The sequence below is a fragment of the Ovis canadensis genome, chromosome 6 (assembly GCF_042477335.2).
Source record: "Ovis canadensis isolate MfBH-ARS-UI-01 breed Bighorn chromosome 6, ARS-UI_OviCan_v2, whole genome shotgun sequence".
Classification (NCBI taxonomy): Eukaryota; Metazoa; Chordata; class Mammalia; order Artiodactyla; family Bovidae; genus Ovis; species Ovis canadensis.
Window position 1 is genome coordinate 39,748,120 of NC_091250.1, and position 21,966 is coordinate 39,770,085.

Here is a 21,966-nt window from a genome sequence, read left to right on the forward strand (position 1 = left end):
AATTGATTGAACAATGGCAGAGTTGTTATAAGTCCAAGGTTTGTAAAACAGTCTCTCTATAATTGTTTGATCTCAAGTGGCATGTTTAAAGGCTATATGAAAAGGTTTAATAAAAGCTCAGAAAATCTAAAGTTTAAAAATATTTTTCTATCAGGGTAGTCTTATTTTTGCTCTCCTAAAAATCAATTTTTCCCCTTCATTTCTACTTTTAGCTTATGAGACGCTATGACATTTCATCCAGTTTTTCTCAGAATTTTAAAGAAACAGAAATCTTGATTTTATTTGGTCGCTCATTTTTGTGGAATGGTTTTTCTTTTCTTTTCTTTTCTTTTTTTTTTCTTTTTTTTTTTTTTTTGACTTAAAACAAAGGCATTAGCATCCTGGCTTCTATTCTTTCCTAGTTAACCAACAACATCTGTGGTCCAGCCTTTAGCCTGGTTGGCACAAAACACAACTGAGGCCCCCAGCTAGGCAATTTGATATTAATGAAGATCATACAATCAGCCTTTTAATTTACAGTGAGAAATGTAACTATTAGAAGAACTGGATTGTCCACCTCTGCACCAGCATTTGCTTCTTAATATAAAGAAAAGACATTTTTGAGTATCATGTATCAAAGATCTGTGCTAAGTGCTTCAGCAGGTAGCATGGTACCTGGCGCTAGTCTAAATGCATTCTTCCAGCATTTGGTATGTATGCCCAGTTAGGTCCTTAATAAATACATTGTTCAACTGTTATATCCTCATTTATATTCAGAACAGTCCTTGATAGGTTAAACATCGAGGCGTTATGAGTGTTTCTTCTATAGACAATACATCTCCATTATTAGCTTGACACTTGTTATTTCAGCTTATTTTGCCTTTATTTCCATTGTCAGCTCATAAAATTGATGCATGTCTGTTATGCTAAAGAATTCAATCCAAAATGGCATCTCACATGCTACTAGTTTCCACCTTGGCAAATATAGATGAACTGAAATGTCCTCTGTAAGGCAGAGGCTGAATATGTGAGAGTATCTCAAAAAATCAACCAAGCTTCCTAATCTACTCTAAAGTCTAATTTTTACCCAAGTTATACTTATGCTTATAGCCAATTTCTGCAGCTATACCAAGGAATCATTGAACAGATGGAACACAGTGTCTCAGAGAACAAAAGTCCGTGGAATCAAATTAACACTTGGAAATGAAAGTAGCTTTTAACTATGTATTTAAGATAACCAAATAATGACAGTTATTTGACATTTAGGAGTAGTCTGTACATTTTTAAGACTTCCTATCCAAAGAATCCAGTTATGTTTGATGACAAGAGAAATTAGAATAAATAGTCTGTGCTGTGCTAGCCTATTTAAAAACCCACTACGCAGGAGAGTCTTTATATTTAAAATATATATATATTTTCAAGGATCCTCTGGTGCTTTCAAAATGATATGTAAGACAGACTAGCCCTATGCCAAATATCACACCATTGTAGGGCCTATTACATGCTGAGATTTTAGTTGAGCTAAAAAGCATGTGGAAGAAATTGAAAATATGTGGTTTGGAGTGGTTTGGAATGAGTAGTCATTATGTCCCAATTTTATCACCTATAGATACGTGATATAGTATTGTTAGAATCAAGATTAGAAAGGTATTCCAAATATTTTAGGTTGTAGTCCTCAAAAAGATCAATTTTTACAGAGATTTTTAAATTTGTTATCGTGAAGGTGTTTTTCTCCAATAGAATAACCTACATAAGCATACACACAGCTGTTATGTGAGGGGCAACACCTCCCATCTCATTGAACTAGGTTTAACTAGCACTGACCCTAAATGGATCAACAATGCAGGATTCTCCAGTTATGGCTGGACAAGGAGATCTTGCAACAGCTATCGCCTGTAGAAATTGGGTGATATAATTCTTGACAGAGCAGTTTTCTCCATGCCAGAGTATTTGAACTACTGGGATTCACCAAAGGGATTTCAAGAGGAGTAAGGGAATCCATTTTTACATCCTCAGCCTACATGTGTCTTCATTTCTAAAGACAATCAGCCTGGGACCTGATCTGAGCTTGCATCAGATGCAAGCTCACTGCAGTCTTTCCTTTCCCACCTCCTCATTCATTCTCAGTTGCTTTTCTCTTATTATAACAGAAAGGCATGGGCCTCCCTAGATAGTCACCGTGAACACTGCCCAGAGTACTAAAACAAAGAGACAATGGAAAAACTCAGTGCCTAGGGGGTCTCCTTAATCAAGGCAGTGTAACTGCCCTTTCATCCTTATCATTGAGGGATAGGTTCAATCAAAGTATATTTCTGTGTTTTTTTGAAATATTCATGAACATTTATCATATACTTGTGCTACTCAGTTCAGTTATGTACTACTAATAATCGTGATTTTGATTACAAAAGAAGTTGTAAGATGTAAGGCCTCGTCTCAGGAAAATTTTAAAAATAAATTTAAAGTTTTAAACATATTTTTTGGAAGAACAGTATAATGTGATAAAATAGTGTATATAATATACTAAAGTAAAATCAGGAAAATTGAAATGGAAATGCAATTTCAAAGAAAAAAGGACCAACATAAGAATTTTTTCTTTGAAAGGATGATGATAGGATGAAATTGCTATGTTATTTATATACCACTGATTTTTTTTTAAAAAGTAGTGTTGTCAGTTCATTTTAAAATGGCAATGTTTACAACATTATATATTCCACTTAATTATTTAAACTTGGAAGTGAGAATAATATTATTTGGGGGATAGTCTTTTGTAGATGCATAAGTAAAAAAAGGTAAAGACTGCATCATTATAGCCAGTGCATCAGAATGGACACAGTTTCTCAGAGCCTATGATACCATCCCTAATTCCCAGGACTCAAGTGCCTGCTGCTACTGCTAGGTCGCTTCAGTCGTGTTCGACTCCATGCGACCCCATAGATGGCAGCCCACCAGGCTCCCCTGTCCCTGGGATTCTCCAGGCAAGAACACTGGAGTGGGTTGCCATTTCCTTCTCCAATGCGTGAAAGTGTAAAGTGAAAGGGAAGTCACTCAGTCGTGTCCGACTCTTTGCGACCCCATGGACTGCAGCCCACCAGGCTCCTCTGTCCATGGGACTTTCCATGCAAGAGTACTGGAGTGGGGTGCCATCGCCTTCTCCACTCAAGTGCCTAGTGGTATGGAAAAATATAGTGAAGTGCTTGTCAAGCTCACCACAGCCAAGGGCAAAACTGAGTAAATGTTTAAGTAATTTCTGTACAACATCACTTTGTTGAATATAGAAGCTCGAGACTTGTTATTGTTAAACTAGGTCAGAGAAAGAAAATACAAGAAAATAAGTTTTAGGCACATGGTTTGGCTCCAAGCCTTATGGGGGCCAATTCAGAAAACATGTTCTCCCATAAAAGATGGTCTATATGCTTATGATTTCATCATCATTTGTCAAGGGCTATAAAGACCAATTATGCAAAGTTTTTAGAGGCTTCTGAAGGCATGCTCTGTCTTTCCATGGTATCCTATTTCTAAAGTGCTGATTTTGGCACTTTTGTCTTAAGTGTACACAACAAAAGATCTTATTATCTCAACACCTTAGGCTTTGTTCCATCAATAACCTTTATTCAAATTTAGTACTTGCCCTATGTGTCGAAAAATAAAACCTGGAGACATGTCTAAACTCTGCTTAAAAGTAATGAATCATAATAAAGTTTTACTTTCCAGTGGCATAGGTTTCTTACAGAGAGGGGCTTTATTGTCCTTTAACAAATTTGAAAAAGTGAGTTTTCTATATTATTGTCTGATTTTGAATTAAAAGATTTAAGATATTTGAAGCCTATCAGCAAGAATATAGTTCTTAAACTATATCTTTCTTCTGAAAAAGTGTGAGATGTTAATATATATATACACACTCCTTTTAATATAATGTATTTCATTTAAAAACATGCTATGGATACACTTGTTAAAAGTCCTTTAAAGAAAGAAGCCTAAATAATAAAAAATTTGAAGCCAGTGTGAAAATGAAGTAGAATTGTCCCAGTACATTCTCCATTAAATATTAAGCACTCAATTTTTTGAAAACAGCTTTTTTACGTTCTAATCATACGAAAATATTCCTATTTTATAAGATATTTAAGTGTAAAACTTTTATGTAGTTCATCATTTTCACTTCTTACAGTTTCAAAAAGGTATCAGAAGCAATTAGATTCTGTTGAATTGGGCTTATACAACAAAATCTTAGCAGTCCAAATTCCCCTTGCAGCTGGTTGGAGAAGAGCGGGGTTGGAGGTCACTGCACTGAGACCTTTTCTTCCTGACCTCCTTTGTTGAGCTCATGCATCCTTCATATAACACAAAGAAAGGGCGGGATAGAGAGACCTCTGTTCTTAAAACTGCTATCTCCCTTTTCTCTCAAAAGCAAGCTTCTTCCAGATAAAATGGTGTGTTTGTTTTTTTTTTTTCCACATTTTATTATGAAATGTTTCAGACATAAAGGAATGTGGAAAGAAGTGTATAGTCCTGCCCCCATCACTTACTTTTTACAATTAACATTTGAGTATATTTGCTTCCTCACACCTCTGTCTCTCTACCCAGCCATCAGTCTGTCTTTTTCTTTCTTTCTTTCTTTCTTTGGAAAAGGGGTGGGTAAGTGCAAAGTATGTTCTCTATACCTGTATGATGAGTATGAAAAGTGAAGTGAAAGTGTTTGTTCCTTAGTCATGTCCAACTCTTTGGAACACCTTGAACACCAGGCTGCTCAGTCCATGGAATTCTTCAGGCAAGAATACTGGAGTGGGTTGCTATGCCCTTCTCCAAGGGATCTTCCTGACCAAGGGACTGAACCCAGGTCTCCTGCATTGCAACTGATTCTTTACCTTCTGAGCCACCGGGGCTTATATCTAAATGTTTTCTTTGTTCCTAGCACTATGCTAAAGCCTTTACAGTTTAGCCCCAGGCATGCCTTGCTTCTCTTCCCACCCTACCCACACCCCAGTGTACCCAAACTCGATGTGTGCTGTCTGGCACATCTCATCTGTCATCTGAATATGACATGGATTCTTGCAGCTTCCACGTGTTTGAAAATTCTCTTCTTTCTATGGAGACTTTTCCCTCCTCCTTAACTCTACTTATCCTTCAGGATCCTTCAACTGTCACCATTTGGGTGAACATTTTTCTCCAGACAATTAACACCTACTTCCAGTGGTAAATGTTTAACAACCCATCACTGCAGAAAGAAAATGGCCCTCGTTTGTAGGACTTGCAGATTTTGTTGGTAAAAATTCTCTTCCCTACCGCTGATTTCAAGCTACCGACAGGAAGTTCGTTATTGAACAGGGAGTTTAAGAAGAGATGCGCTCAGTGCGCTCTCTCCAGCTGACAGCAGCGCTCCCCACTCCACGGCCTCTTCCTCTCTCACCCTTGTCACTGTGTGCTGTTGGTGATCAACTGATCTCCTAAAGCAGAAACCATGCTTCACTCCTATTTCTGTTGCTAGCTGTTAGCTCACGGCAGGCAATAGAATAAAAAAGGATTCACAAGAACACTTAATGAATAAATGATTTGGGTACTAAATTGTATTCTGTAGAGTACCTTCCAGACACTGCTGATTCAGTTAAAACTGAGGAATTACAGTAGTCACTCAATGGATGGATGGGAACAGTGAGCCATAGGGAGCTAGGGTCTGTAATGTGTGGCCGGTAGCCCCTGTGTTAGAACCTGTCTTTGCCCTGGCACTTGACCACTCGTCGCTGTGACGCTGCTGCCATTTTCCAGTTCCCTTCAGAGCCTGTCAGCATTCACTCAGCAGGCCATTTGGCATAGGTACCTTCCAAACTTCATGGGAGTCAGCAGGGCACTGAGTTAAGGTCAGGAAGGACACATGGTAAAAGCGGTAAAAATCTTTAAAGATACCCTTGGTCTGTACATTAACCTTTGAGGAAAATGGAGTGTGCCAGAGTGCCTAGCTTTTGAAAATAGTAGTATAATACCCCAGGCATAAAAGAAGATTAGAACTTAAAAGGTAAAGCAGGAAAGAGGCCAAAAAAAGAAGTGATAATTATTTGAATGGAAACACAAAATGTAATTTTACTTAAAATTGCTAATTGTTTTTAACCTTATGAAAGATTGCCTCTCAGTTTTGGACTTTCGAGTTAAAATAAGTGATTATATTCTTCTCTGAAAAATGTGTTTACAGTAGTTGCCTATTAAAAATTGTTTAATGTACGGGCTTCTTGGGCTTCCGTGCTGGCTCAGATTGATAAAGAATCTGCCTGCAGTGCAAGAGACAGTGATCCGTTGGTTGAGACTCCACGCTCCCAATGCTGGGAGCACAGGTTCAATCCCTGGCTGGGGAACTAAGATCCAGCATGCCATATGTTTAACATAAAAGTATTTTTTGTGCCCTGATTATTCAGTATTCTGAATTTTAAGCTGAGCTACTGTGATACATTTCCACAACCTAAATAGAGTTAAGTTCCAAGAATGTTAAATGTGACATTGTATTTGCATGTCACAGCTAGTAAAAGTCTGAAAAATATACATTTTTCCTTGACCTTTCTATAGAATTATGGACTGTTGAGGGTTTGCAATTGAGCCTAAGTATTTAAATGAGTTTTAATGAGTAACAATACTAAATATGCAGGAACCTTTATATCTGAACTTAGTTCTATCCTGCTGTTGTTCAGCTCCTCTAAGTTTGATTACATATTAATTCAGATATTTTATTTGAATATTTTACATTTTCATGGGTTACAAATGTGTGGGTATTTGTTTTGATTTTGATTATGTGGAAAATAGTGAAGGTAGTTGCCCAGGGTAAAGCTTTGAGATATTCACTTTTAAGGTCTCTTCTTACTGTTCTTTGCTTAAGTTCACTGACTTTTTGAGTAAATACATTTGAATTTTATAAAAGATGTACTAAAACTTCTTACTTACCAGGGTTACTGAGAAATCTAAAGAGAGATAGTATCGTTCATTAAGATGAATTATTTACCATTACCATATGCTGTGAATTACTAGTTGCTGGGAGCACGGCCATGAATACATAAAGTAAGATACCTGCTCTGTACCCTTTATAGTACTCTCCAGGAAGTCCCTAGGTCTGGAAGATAAGGAATCCTAAACTGGCTCTGTCAGAATGTTCTTTTACATTTAAAATTCCACAGTTATTTGAGCATTTTTCTGAGTTCCCTGGCTCATACTGAACTGAAAAGGACAGCTCTACATAATTTGCTTCCCTTCCTTTCCTATTAGTTTCTTTGCTTTCGTTGCTCTGGTTATGGTTTTTACAAGTCCTTTAATGAAAATTTTCTAAGAGATAGCCTTCTTAGATATTTTTCACTTACTTGACTTGACTTTTTCCCCCCTCTCATTCCTCTTAAATGTATCCAATTACACTTCTAGACTACTCTTTGCTGCTTTTCTTGTTGTGCTTCTAAATATAGTCACCAGTTTTGGAGTCTTCCCACATGTTCCATTCCTTGTGTCTGTTGGATTGATTTTATGATCTGGCCATACTGTTTTTGGAGAGGGTCAGACTCTTTCCTCTTACTTAGCACATCATGACTTCTGACAGACTGGATCAGTCAGACTGGGGAATATTAAGCATAGAGTGGTAGTAACACACCAGTTAGTCAGACTGATGCAGGATTTAACTGAACAACTAAAAAAAATATGTAGGAAAACCACTATAAGGCGACTAATTGCTACCCCGCATTTTTTCCCCCTTAACAAATGTCCTTCAGTAGGCTTAAATGTCCTTTAGTAGATCATAAATCATCTAAAATTCAAGCACAGAAACTTTAAACTTTCAAATGGCCTTTTGGACAGGTTTTATATAAAGAAGCACAATTGCACATCATAGATAATAACTAAATATTATTAGAAACTCAGAATAAAGTTTTAGGGAGGGCCAATACCCCATTTTCTCCTCCAGAATTCTAACCAATTAACAGACTTAATTAACAGAACCAGTTATAAATGAGAATCCATGTTTCCACTTGGTTATCAGAAAAACAGGATTGTAGCCTAGTATTGCAGGCTATTCTGCCTGCAAATGAGTGAAATAAGTTTAAATCCATATGGGAGAAAGCCATAAGTTCTAGTTTGAGAGATCAGTATTTTTTAACACCAAGTAAGAATCCCGTTATCTGGATGGACCACAGTAGATTCACCTACTGAAGGATATCTTGCTTGCTTCCATTTTGGCAATTATGAACAAAATTAGTATAGACATCTGTGTATAGGAGTTTGTGTGGACATAAATTTTCAACTCTCTTGGAAAAATACCAAGGAGCAAGAGACAGAACAGGCCTGTGTGCATTTCAAGATCCTGCTAGCATCACTTTTGCTAATGTTGCTTTACCCAAAGCAAGACATGTGGCCACGCCCAGATTGAGAGTAGGGAAGTGATAGGGAAAAATAGATGCAAACCGGTTAGATGTGTTGGGGGATACCTTCTATGGTGTCATTGACACTAGAGAAAAAGAAATAGACAAAAATAGGAGCTGGGTGAGGGCTTTTAAGTCAGAAAAAAGAGGAAACCAGCTCCCAGGTACACAGCTTCTAAGGAATATCCTCAGAAGGGTATGCATTAGCATCACCTCTGACAAATTAACCCACCCAGAAGAAAAAAGTGACCCATTATATTTTTACTTCCTTGGGGTGAATAGAAAATCAGAGGCCTTTTTCTAGCCATTTCCAAATTGTGTAGGTGTTGCTGTGAGTTTTCTTTCTTATAAAAGTGTTAGGTCAGTGATTAATTGTTCAGCCCTTATCAAACAATGAAAAAGGTTTCCAATCCAATTCTTGGAAGTCATAAGAAACAACAAAAATATTTCCTTCCAAGAAAAGGTCATAAAGCTTGTACTTACCATGAATTAAGAGACCAAAATGTATACCAATTATCACCTGTAGACCAGTCTCTGAACAAACTGTGTGACTTAAAGTGTTGAATTACAAACATTTCTGATATTATCTGATATGATCTGCTAAGAATATTTTGTTATATTCCTATTAGTGGCAGTAGAATTAGAAAGAAAATCTGCTTGTATTAACACTTTCTACAAAGTCCCATATGTTTAAAAAGGATATCTTATCCCTTTTGGCTTCCCTAGTGGCTCAGCAGTAAAGAGCCTGCCTGCAATGCAGAAGACACAGGAGATTCAAGTTTGGATCCCTAGGTTGGGAAGATTCCCTGGAGGAGGAAATGGCAACCTACTCCAGTATTCTTGCCTGGGAGATTCCATGGACAGAGGAGCCTGATAGGCTACAGTCTATAGGGTCCCAAACAGTCGGACATGACTAAGTGATTGAGCATGCATGCCATCCCTTTTACTTTGACATATAAAAATCTTAAAAAGAGAACTTTTTTTTTTTCTGTTTTGCACTTCTTCAAACATTACCTTGAAAATTTAAAAGGAAAGAAAATAGAGTCACTAAAGATCATATAGCATTATTCTAAAACTATATAAATAAAAATATTTAAAAAGCAAAAATGTTTATAATAACAATAACCTATGTAGATTGACCTTTTTAAATTTGGAAAATGCAGTCAGTGGTAAAACTTAGACTTATGTGTAACTTTTCTACATAAGTGCTAAAATACAAAATATGTGCCACTCTCTCTCACTAAATCCAGTTCAGTAGGTTTCTGCTTTTTCTTCTAGAATTTGTACAGTAACCAGTAGCTGAAGGAGTATCAAGCGCTAACCAAATGTTTTACGGCCACTGATACTATAGATGTTGTAAATACTATAGATACCCCTAGGGAACATAAGGGGTTAAGAGACTCCCTAGCTTGATCACTTCAAAGGACAGCTTTTGCAAAAGAAGTTTCCTAAAGTAGTCGCCAAGCATGGAGACCGGAAAGGAGTAGAAGATCCTGGTGACTCACTTCCTCTTCGTGCCAGTGCACGTTATCTTTGTACAAACAGAAGAGGACAGGAACCTGCCTCACTGGAAATCTCAAAAGTCGCTCTTTGGCATTTTTGAGAACCTCTAAAGTATCACAGGCAAGCATTTATACCTGGAAGCATAAGCTGTTAAACTTGATTCACAGATAAATCCTTGGTTTAATCACTGAGTCATATCTGACTCTTGCAACCCCATGGACTGTAGCCTGCCAGGCTCCTTTGTCCATGGGATTGCCCAGGCAGGAATACTGGAGTGGGTTGCTGTTTCCTTCTCCAGGGCATTTTCCCAACCCAGGGGTCAACCTGGGTCTCCTGCATTGCAGGCAGATTCTTTACTGACTGAGCCATCAGGAAAGCCCAAGGGGAACAAAAAACAAACCTGATTTGGCTTACAGCAGTATTGGAGAAGGAAATGGCAACCCACTCCAGTATTCTTGCCTCGAGAATCCTGTGGACAGAGGAGCCTGGTGGGCTGCTGTCCATAGGGTCGCATAGAGTCAGACAAGACTGAAGTGACTTAGCATGCATGCATGTGTTGGAGAAGGAAATGGCAACCCACTCCAGTGTTCTTGCCTGGAGAAACCCAGGGACGGAAGAGCCTGGTGGGCTGCCATCTATGGGGTCACACAGAGTTGGACACGACTGAAGCACCTTATCAGTTTGTTATATATGTAAATTAGTCAACTAGTTAGAGTTCAATAAAAAGTCACCTGACTTCTCAACTGTGTTTTTAAAATGCAGGAGCAACGGCTGCGGCCAGGAAGGAGGTGATAAGAAATAAGATCCGCGCCATCGGCAAGATGGCCAGAGTGTTCTCGGTTCTCAGGTGAGATCATGGTCCTCTGCTCTGTTTTGCCTTTGATTATATATCGCTGAATAGTGTCTTAATACTTTAGTCTGGTCATTTAAATATGTTACTAGAAACTATTTTCTTTTCTTAAATTATATTTTAAATGGAATTGTTAGTTCCTCACTATTTTAGTCAAATTGAAATCTAAGTTATTTCTGTAGAGAAAGCCTCTAAGTGGACTGCTTCACATGTTATGCCCTCTGTGTGCTGCAGCACTTTAAAACATTTATTTCACAATAGATTCAACATATTATGAAATAGAACAGCTATTATTATCCTATTTTTCATTTACTCCCTGTAGTAAAAGATGAATCTATCAGGTGCATTTCACTAGATTTCTAGGAAATGAACATGAACCACAAAGCTTGTTTATGAGAATCTATATTATTCTAATAAATCATTGAGAATGAAAAGATTATTTAGAGTTTCATTTCCCATATGTTAGTTATTTTTTACATGGATCATGCATCATGTTATTATTATGCATGGACTTAAGAAAACAAATATTTTCTTAAAAAGGATTAACTACTCTTTACTTAAATTCCATTATCTATTCTTGGATAACGCAAAGTATATTTCTCTTCAAGAGATTACTTTAATCTACAGTTTGATTATATGTGAGGAGTATAAAATCGGTTCACAATTACATTATTAACAAGGGTAAATAGGACCGTCTTGGGGAAAAGTCCATCTCCACATTGTATAATATCATATTCTAATTTTTGCCAGATTTTTTTCCAATTCTTTTTCATGGAGTAGCTACAGTGGCTCTTTTGATTTCTCCTTCTTGCTATTTCTATCTCACTCCTGGTAGAGTCACTAAAGAGTAATTTAGTGATTTGATACCTAAAGCAGGGAGCCGTGAGCAGGATGAAAAGCACCATCATCCTTTCCCAAAGACACCAGATCAAAGTCAGTAATAACTGTGCAGTAGCAGCCAAATCTTGAAAAGTCATGTTAAAGCTGAAAATAGAGCATAGTTGCTCCCTGCGGCCTGATGAATAAGGCCGCCTTTGCTCTAATGCTTTACATTCCTAACTGAACTTGCAGGACCCATTCATTCCTTCTAAACAAATGTAATAAAACTTAAAGCAGCAATTATGTATCTTGAAGAAAAAAAATTAAAGTATAGTAACTAAGAGGATAATCCATAGGTCAGATTTTTTAAATCTCCCTTTTGCTGTCTGGTTTTCTCTCCCAAGTCAAACCAGCCCTACTTATTTTGTTGAGCCTTAGCAGTAAAACTTAAAACAGCTCTTTCCCTGGCTCATTTTTTTTTAAACATATTTATGGTGTCGTGGAAGATACCCAGCAACACTGTTTTGTGAGACCTGATTACAAAATCAGAATTGGTTTCCATATCTTCAGGATTCAGAAGCATGTGAACCCCTGACAGTTTTATAATTTCCAACTTTATCTTAACAGTCATGTCATTTATATAACATGACTTCTATATGAATGTGTGAAAATACAGTGTGTTCTAAGTGAAAAAAGGGGGAAAAAAAACAAAACAGCAAGGGAGCCAAGGAAGAGGTCAGTGTGAGTTCTTATATACATTTTTTCCCTGTAAGTCTGATCTTTTTCTTGAAAGAAAATAAAAGGTAATGTCCCCTCCGCCCCCGTTGTGCCTTTGCAGAGAAGAGAGTGAAAGTGTGCTGACGCTGAAAGGCCTGACGCCCACAGGCATGCTCCCCAGCGGCGTGCTTTCTGGAGGGAAACAAACCCTGCAAAGCGGTAAGCAGGCCCATTGGTGCAACCTGTGCTGGCACCTCGATCTGCTCTGTCATTAGAGCCCTGACCTACTCCTCCATTTAAGCTCAGTCTTGGTCTTCAGTTCTTCTCAGCTGAAAGAAGGGCTGAAACCGCCCCCCATCAGTTTGACCAGTCATGCCCCAAATGGTAGCTCCTTCATTCGCTGGAATGTGGTCCTTACCCCACCCCCATGTCCTCATTTGCACACTAATCACAATTTCAGGCCTCACTGTAAGACAGCTCATTTAGCTCACCTACAGGCCCTATAGGTTTAACCACTTGGAACCAAGCAGTTGCTAAAAACAACTTGTTAATTACATGTTTATTAAATGTGCTGGTTATCTACAGGAGTGATGAAATAAACACATGCACACGTAAAAATACATATGTAAAGTGTAGGATTTAGTGGAGAATGGAAGAAGAGTATAGAAGGATGATCTCGTTTTGAATAGAAGTTGAAGTCAAAGGTGTCTTTCCTCTGACTTACTCACCAAAACTTGAGAGTGATTAGAATCATATTTCATTTTTTAAAAAGGATGAAAACATTTCCTTGAAGATAGCTTTTGTATTAAAATCTATAGTTTTTTGGATAAGTGCTATCCAGTAGAACTTTTTGTGATGGTGGAAATATCTCTATCTGTGCAGGAGCCACCAACAACATATGGCTATTGAGTGTTTGAAATATAACTTGTACAACTGAGAAACTGTATTTTACCTAGCTATCATTACTTTGATTTAAATAGCCGTATGTGGTTAGTGGCTACTGTATTAGACAGCCCAGTCAATATGCTCTTTTACTTTTGTTACTTTTGTTATCTATTTTTACCAATATTCTCATTAATTAAAGTACCATTTCAGCATACTATATGGAAATTTTGCTTTTAGATTAGACCCTAACAGAAAAAAATGAAAACAAAAATACGCTCTAAGGTTTTAAAACAGTCTCAGCCTCTTGCTTATTTTCCTGTATCTTTCCCTGAATCTTTTTTTTGTTGTGTGTGTGATTTCTTTTCTATTCCTGTCCCTCAGTCTGGAAGATCCTGGTATTCCTATGGTTATGTTATTTAGATACAGCTCTTTTACATAGAGAGTGATGCCCAGCTTCATGGATACGGTACTGCTAAACGGTCACCTCCTAGCAGCATCACTAAAATTTTCTTTATTTTCATGTGAATTTATTCCAACATCAATATATTTGAGTTTCCACCAAAAGAAAAAAATTTCTAAATGAGAGTAGGAAAATATCACAGTAAATAAATAAATAAATCCCCTATTTAATTTATAGCTAAAAAAATTATTTTAGTAACTTTGAAGGAAAAAATGAAAAAATTTCCCACCAAAGTAAACATGCTCTAAGAACACTGGCATATTTATTTATCATATGCATAATCATTTATATGCACGAAATGCACAACTACCTAATTAACTAAAATCTGCATAGTTTCTGAGAAGCACAGTTTTACAGTACAGCAAGTGTATTATCAGAAACTATGGATCACAGTTGCTTTATAAGAATACACTTAATAATGGACAGTACACATGTCTAATATGTGTTGGTGCTGGTGCAACTCCAGATTTCTTTGCTTTACTTTTAAATTTAAGTGACTTGAGTTCTTACAATTCTGTTTTGTTTTCAGATTTTCACCTGTATTTTAACCTGGAATTTTTAGTTGTTCTGTTGTTTTATTTTAGATCCATTTGTTTGCCATTTGGTGTTGTATTTACACACACACAAGCACATACCCACAGCAGACATAAGGTTTTACAACCTTGTTAGTCCTGAGAATTTGAAAAGTCAGTGTATATTTTAAACAATGTACACTAATACAGTTTCAAAATTTATTGTCTGACTCACTTAAATTTGTCTAAGAGGGGGAAACTACTAAAAGTTTTACTGTTTGGTTTTTCTCCATAGTGGTAACCATCATACATTTTTATCATAAGGAATTTAGAATGCACTGTAAGTAAATTATAGTGCACATTTAGCAGTTGCTCTAGTCTTAAAACCTTAAATTAGAAGGAACATGCAAATTAAAGTCAAGGGGTAGGATTTTAATATTAAACATTTTGGAATTACAGAAAAGTTTTGCATTTTAGTGCTTAATTAGGGAAATATCCCCTAACCTTGATAACATAGAAAAACTCATGCACCTGTATAGCAAGAATATAGACCCTAAGCTTATTATAAAAATTGCTGATAAAGCAATGGGCTTTTAAAGTTTTGCCTCTGAAATATGCTGAGGTTTCAGTATTTAGACTAACTTTTCTTTAAAATGCTAATAGAATTATTGCTGCTACTGGCATGTTACCACTTGATAGTGACATTTCAAGAGTTTTGTTTCTAAAAATAATATTCCAGTGAGGAAAGCTAATTGTAAACTGGGTTACCTGGCAGAAGACATCCAGACTATCCCAGCCCCTTCCTCTTCCTTTTTCCTTTCTCCCTCACACTTGGAACATGCTCAGTGTTTGTCTTTAGAGTCACAATGTGTCATCAACTCGGAGGCAGCTCTTAATTTGCATGCCCCCTGCTTTTCCATTCCACTAGGAAATTGTGCTATTTAATATTAAATAGTGTGAATTATTCCACTGACATTATGGCAGTGCTTCAAGTTTTGCTATTTGGGGGGACATTTTAAAACTGTAAATCACCAGTCATAGCAGTGGATTTTTTCATACTTCACGTGAGTCAGATGCACATTTTCGATTGACCTAGTCCCTTGTAGATTCAATCTAAGTCAAAGAAACCTTTCCTGAGTGTTTTCCTAAAGGGTTAATCATGTGGTCATTTATTTAGTGAGCAAAATCCAAAGCGGTTCACTCAGATATGTGTATCCAGCTCATTAAAAAAAAACTTATCATTTTCGTGTGTTTTTTTCTTTCTTTCTTTTTAGCATTTCTGTTTTGTTGTCTGTGCCAGAATCCAGCACTTACAGGAACACTAATCACCTTAGCTCCCTTGATCGTCACTGATTTGTTCTTAGAGTTAAAAATCCTCTGCTCATTTTTCTCATTCATTTTGCACCCCCTTTCTTCTCTTCAGCTACTGTTGAGGCTATTGAGGCTGATGAAGGTAAATTGGCCAGTCCCCTTTCTGTTGTACTTGCAACAGATAAGGGCTCTGCTGGGTGTATTCATTTCTTTCTTTCTTTCTTTTTTTTTTCTTTTTTCCTTTTTTTTTTTTTTTTTTTTGCTGTAGCTTGTAAAGAGTGTGTGGGTGTTGGGCTAACAGTTGTGGCTCAGTATTAACCAAAATGTTCTTGCTTTAAAGGGGAAAATGTCCTTTCCTGGTTTGTTTGTTTGTTTTTTTCCCTTAAAGCTATGTTTGACTTTGTATATAATGATCCTAGTATAATCACAGAAAACAAAGGATAACAGATCTTGAACATGTGGGGTGGGGGTTATGGCAGCCGTTTTGACAAACAATGGATAGAACAATATTCTTTGAGCTGAACCATGTCCCTCCCTCAAACCACTTTCAGTCAGCACTGAAAAGGAGAGGATAAAAATAGCCTTATGAAATCTAGTCTTCAGAAATTTCTAGCAAAAAACAAAAGTTCACTTGAATAGTGCTTTGTTGTAGTTTAACGTTAATTTTTGTCTCTAAAATATATCCCAACAAGAGACACGCTGTATTCAACATAAACAGTTCTGCTAGTCTTATGAAATTTTAACCTACTGGTATTTGTAGGACAGCTGGCACCACCAAGATATTTTAAAGAGTTCAGAAGTATCTAGTGGCTGTGGAAGTGACCGGTAACAAGCATAGTGAATATTGTCGTCACTCAGCTGGTTCCTGTCCACTGAGTGTCTGCTTTGCACCATGCACTGTGCTGCGAGCCTCAGGAAGATCGAGATTCGTACATCACTGACTGTCCCAGCCCTGCTCCGTGACGACAGAGTGGACCTCTCGCAGTTTCTTCTGTGCTCTTTAAATGTCAAGTTATGAGAGAACTGCTTATCCAATAGTTTTTAATATGATACATACCATATCCCCTGAAAATTTAAAAAAGAATAATTTGAAGTTCCCCTTTAAAACAAAATTCTTCAGTTGTATTTTGTTCTTGCAAGATAATGTTTCATTGTTCCCAAAATTGTGTGATATGTTCCTTTGATATGATGTAAAATGTGCCACTTCAGACTCTCTCATTTGTATGTGATTTGGATACAGTAGGGGAAATGATAGCACTGTAAGAGAAAATACAACTGTTTCCTAAATAGCAGTGAATAAACTGCTATTTATGTGGGAATTCTCTATTCCTCTTGGCAAATTCTAATCTGCAGTGTGCATTCTCGTTGATAGTTTGGCTGTTTTCTGTGGTTTCTGTGACTCTGTGTTGTGTTAAGTATACTACCAATGTAAATTGCTAATACCCATTGTCTGACCAGCAACTACAGCAGAGCACACATTCTTCCAGACCAGGGTAGACAGAATGATTACAAATGGAGCCCTATTCCAGACATAGCCCTTGTTCTCGCTAGATTTTGAAATTCTATGCTCCTACTCTATTGGCTTTTCAAACCTTACACAATCTAAAAAAGAGATTGCACTCTTACCATTTCAATTCATAAAGTCGCATCATCAATTATGATGACTAACTTTTTATATTTATTCATTATGATGAAATGATATTCACAGTAGTTCAGCAAAACAGTAGATACTGCTTTTGTCCCTGAAAATCACTGAGTTCATTTTCAGGGTGGGTGCTCATTAGACAGCTCTGTCATTTTTGTGATTTCTGACTGAATTAGAGAAGAATTAAAAAGCTTTGCTTTGGGCCTTGGTCTTTCCCCATTTCCCCATCTTCTTCCTCTCATAGTTGACTAATCACCATGATGCTAACCTTTAAAATGCAGAGGGGGACGAACTGTTTCTCATCGTTTAACGAGTTTGGAAGCAACTGTGTCTATCTTTTAAGAATCTCATCCATACTAATGAAAAGCACTGTACATTTGTGTGGGAGTGGCTAGCAAAGTTTCGGCTTGAAACTGCTTTCCTTTTTTTCTCAAATAGGGTAGGAAGGATAAAGGTTCAATGAAATTGTCCTTCATCAGCCATGGAGATGCAGCCCAATTCAACACTGGTGATTGGCCCTTCAGTGTCTGGCTTGCGTTTTCACAGGGAGTAAAGCAATCTGGTGTTCCCCATTTATGTATGGTTCCCCATTTATGTACTTTATTTTCAGCTCACTGGTTGGTGCACCTATTGAAGAAAACCTTAAGTCTCTTGTGCAAATGCTTTATCTATCTCTGGAGCATAGTAGGATAACTGGAAAAAAAAAATCAAATATCAGTGCTCCCCTTTTGAAAATTCCATGTTTTCATTGGATAAGGCCCAAACCATTCCCATTCATTTTTGCTTAAAGTTGCATAAAGTGTTTTCCCTTTGTTATTTGTGAACCATCATTTAACATCTACATTGATCTACTAAGAAAAGAATTTTTCTTTAATTTATGCAGTAGACCAGATGAACATTAGTTTGGCCTGTTTGCTGCTGAAGGAAACACCAAATTTTTCTGCTTAGTGATCTGATCTTGATTTTTCTCAATTTCTTTTACCTTGTCATCCACTCCACATATTTCCTGAGTGGAGAAGCAGGTGTTTAGAATTTCATTTTTTTTTTCATGCCACCATTAAATTGTTTGCCAAGAAAATCTCTCTGAGATGCTGAGATGGCATGGAAATGCCCGAAGTTCATTCCTTTGGTAGCTCCTTTTAGTTTCTGCTCTAAGCTCTTTACTAGATTTTTAGATTTAGCTGCTTCAGTGGGTCTACTGAATTTGCCATTACTAGCACACTGGAATAGTAAAAGTAGGGCCATGTCCTGCCTCTCTAGGTTAGGGCATTTAATACGGTAATCGTGCTAAGGATGTGGCCAGTGGATGCTGGGCCTAGAGACCTATTACTGGTAGCAACCTGCCTTTTTATATACTACTTCGTGGATCTAACCATTCATGAAGACAAGAAAAACCTTTACATCTTACTAACTTGAAGAGGACATTTTGGTTGGCAAGAGACATTGGCTGTTACCAAACCTCTTGGTTATCTTCGGGTATGGTAAGGAGTCTGTCGTGTTGTGTTCAGGTCCCGTCACTTTGTTCTCTACTAAAGGATTCCCTCTCTCACTGCGAAATTTCTAACATCACCTGATGCAACAGCTGTGCCCTTTGTGTTCCTCTAGCTAACCCCGATTTTTCTTTTCTTAATGATTTTCCATTTAGCTATCAAAGGATTTTCACCACAACATAAGATCACTAGCTTCGAGGAGGCCAAGGGCTTAGACCGAATTAACGAGAGGATGCCGCCTCGCAGAGATGCCATGCCCTCTGACGCCAACCTTAACTCCATCAACAAGGCTCTCGCCTCAGAGACTAACGGCACGGACAGCAATGGCAGTAATAGCAGCAATATCCAGTGACCACTTCCTGTTCACCTTTTTTTTTTTTTTTTTTTTGAGCTGCAGGGCATGATGGGGATGGCTGCGTATCAGCAGTTGGATATTCTTGCCTCTGATGGTAGCTTATTTGCTCTGGGGCCAGGAGTTGGATTCAGTTTACACTATCATTAAAAGAGGGAGAGAGAATTATAAACTATATTTTGGTGGGGGTGGTGATTAAACACCTCTTTTGGGTATGCCTTTTAAAAAATGCTTATAGGGAAAAAAAATTTAAAAAGAAAGCTAATGCTAGTATATACTGCAATGTTAGGGGAATGTACATGTTTTCCTACTGCATTGGGGGACTTCTAGATAGGTTAACGAGAGGTCTTTTATTATGTTACTGGACACGAAAACTTTGTCTAATTTCTTACTCTATTGTACGTTTACAGTTGCAGCACTAAAAATGGATGACATCAACCATTTTTAACAAAATGATGTACAAACTAAATAAGGACTATTTATTGATAATGTTTTGCTACTCTTGTCAGACAATGGCTATAAAATGAATTAGGCAGTCTTAAAAAAAAAAAAAAAACAGAAAAAGAAAAAAAAAGAATGTTGCAAATTTGTTAAAATGCCAAAAAGGACAGTTTAATTTTGTACAGATTATGCTTACCTCAGGTTTCTTTAGTGTGCTTTGAATGCCTTTCTTTCCATATAACACGTATTACTTTAGCAATGAATATCTTTCCTTTTCTTTTCTTTAAGTTTTAAAAAACTGGAATAATTACTTCTATCTTTTTTTTTTTTGCTGTTTATATTTAGGGGTTTTTGTTGATAAATCAAGTCTTGGTTGTGGCTTGCTGAATTAAATATTTATGAGTGGTGCATTTTTAAGTATAGTAAACAAGACACCATATTAAGTACAGTGATAAAGCATCTATATTCTGTAAAAAAAAAAAAATCTGCCTATGCATGTTTTTTAAGAAACAAAATGGCTGTATCGGCCTGTATGAGACTGTAATGCGCTTAGTGGTCTGACATATACTGGAAATGTATGTATACTGGCGTACTTTATATTCTCTAAAATGCTTCATGCCTTTGAAATTTTGTAATCAAAAAAAAGCTTTGAAAAAATCTAAAGGGGAGAGTATTCTTAAAAGTTTTTAACATAAGCTTGTCAGTGCACATATAGATGGTTAGCATGTTTAGCAAACCTTGTGAAATTTAAATAAGTTTGTAGTTACATGTGGAACTCTAAATGCATGGTAACTGTTAATGTCATAACGGTTTAGTTATTTTGTTCTGTTCTGTCATGTGCCACAAAATATGTACTTTTTTCACTTTTTTCCCTTTGTATATCAGTTACGGGTTACAACTGGTTCATTCTGAAAACAACCACCACCACAAAAAGTCCATTCATATTTTTTAAAAATTGTATAAGTGCCCAAGTAATTCACTACAGCCTAAAGCCTTGCCTTTGTAATTTGACTTCTGAGATGTTGGCAATCAAAGCATGCACTTGTAACAATGAAAAAGAAAAAAGCATTTTATATTACTACTCAATAAAATGTGCATGAACTTAAAGAACTCTCCTCCTTTCCCTGAGTCTGCTGAAAGGACTGACATGCACAACCACCATGCTGTCTCTAGGTGCTGGGCCCACCGCAGGCATCACAGACGACTCTAACTGGCTTGTCTGAGAGCCTCATGCCCTCAGTGTGGTGCCTGCTTCCGCTGTAAGGATCTTGGTGGCTCTGTGTGTCAAATCAGACACGAGAAAACTATTGAAAGAGCAAATGCTGTCTTCTGGCTCCCTTGAAGATGGGAGCCAGTTAAGAACCAGAACATTCCTTTTTATTGAAAAAAAAAATTGTTATCAGGTTGTTTCAGTTGTATTGGATGCCCTGTCTGCTAAATCAAAAAGAACTCAGCTACTAAGTGCGTTTTCACCGCAGAAGAGAATTGCATTTGTATCAATCGTGAAATTTGTATCCCGGCGCTTCAGCTAATATCTAATCACCTGAAGATTTAAGATACACCAAATATTAGTTTGTTTCTAACATTGTTTATTTTCAGTGCACTTTGTTTTATGTAATAAAGTATGCCTGTTATATTAAATAATAAGAATATGGCAATTAGTGATATAGTGTACCAAAACAAAGGTGTTCTAGATATATTCTCTGACAAAGACTATCCCAAGTTTATTTTGATGAATTCAAGGCTTTTTCCCCCTGTGGGTATCTTTCCATCCTTTAAAAAAATTACACCCAAGGAAAATATTTAGATGTGATATTTATTAGAATGATATGAAAAAATGGTAATTCTGATACCAAGGTGTTTATTTTCTTTCTTATAACTGCAGAGAAAATATCCCAACCAAAAAAAAAAAAAATCTTTTCTTTGGATTCCTTTCTTTTACAAATTGTGCTGAGGCAACTATGGCATAGAAATAAACATTTGACATTAAAATAAGTGGTTGATGTGAGTATTGCCTGGTCTTTCTGCTCAGTAGTTAGGAAAGTTATAGCGTATATTTTTGCATAATAATTCAGTCTATCAGAGAAATCAATGTAGAATTTAAGTTATTTCTCTAAAAGAGATAACATGCCTGATCATCAGTTATTAGCTCTATCTCCTTCGCCTTTGGGGAAACTGTTGGTTTCTTAAGTTGCTTATTCCAGTGACTCTTTGGCTAAACACACACATATAGCCTTCTGTCTTCTGCCCTTCTTCACCCTCCCCCAAGGTGACTTACATCTCATGGGGTTCAAACCCAGTACAGAATTTTTATCTAGCTTTTCAAGGATTAAGAGCTAGATTTGACTGACCCTAGGTCAGCAGGTTTTCTTACCTAAAATATCTTCTACTTATAGTCTTTTAAAAGGCTTCCCTGATAGTTCAGTTGGTAAAGAGTCCACCTGTAAGGCAGGAGACCCCAGGTTGATTCCTAGGTAGGGAAGATCTGCTGGAGAAGGGTAGGCTACCAACTCCAGTTTTCTTGGGCTTCCCTTGTGGCTCAGCTGGTAAAGAATCTGCCTGCGATGTGGGAGATCTGGGTTCGGTCACTGGGTTGGGAAGATCCCCTGGAGAAGGGAAAGGCTACC

General features: G+C 37.1%; 1 protein-coding gene across 4 annotated transcripts in view; it reads left to right on the forward strand.

The window, feature by feature from the left end:
- PPP3CA (protein phosphatase 3 catalytic subunit alpha) overlaps nt 1-21,334 on the forward strand; it is a 322,924-nt gene extending 301,590 nt beyond the window's left edge. For 2 of the 4 annotated variants that reach the window (XM_069593620.1, XM_069593622.1), the window contains 4 exons: nt 10,620-10,704; nt 12,365-12,462; nt 15,524-15,553; nt 18,702-21,334. In XM_069593620.1, coding sequence (XP_069449721.1) covers nt 10,620-10,704; nt 12,365-12,462; nt 15,524-15,553; nt 18,702-18,898 — 410 coding nt within the window. In that variant the 3' untranslated portion in view covers nt 18,899-21,334. The remainder of the gene's footprint in view (nt 1-10,619; nt 10,705-12,364; nt 12,463-15,523; nt 15,554-18,701) is intronic. The other 2 variants (XM_069593621.1, XM_069593623.1) reach the window with 1 other exon arrangement.
- Nucleotides 21,335-21,966: the final 632 nt, after the last annotated feature.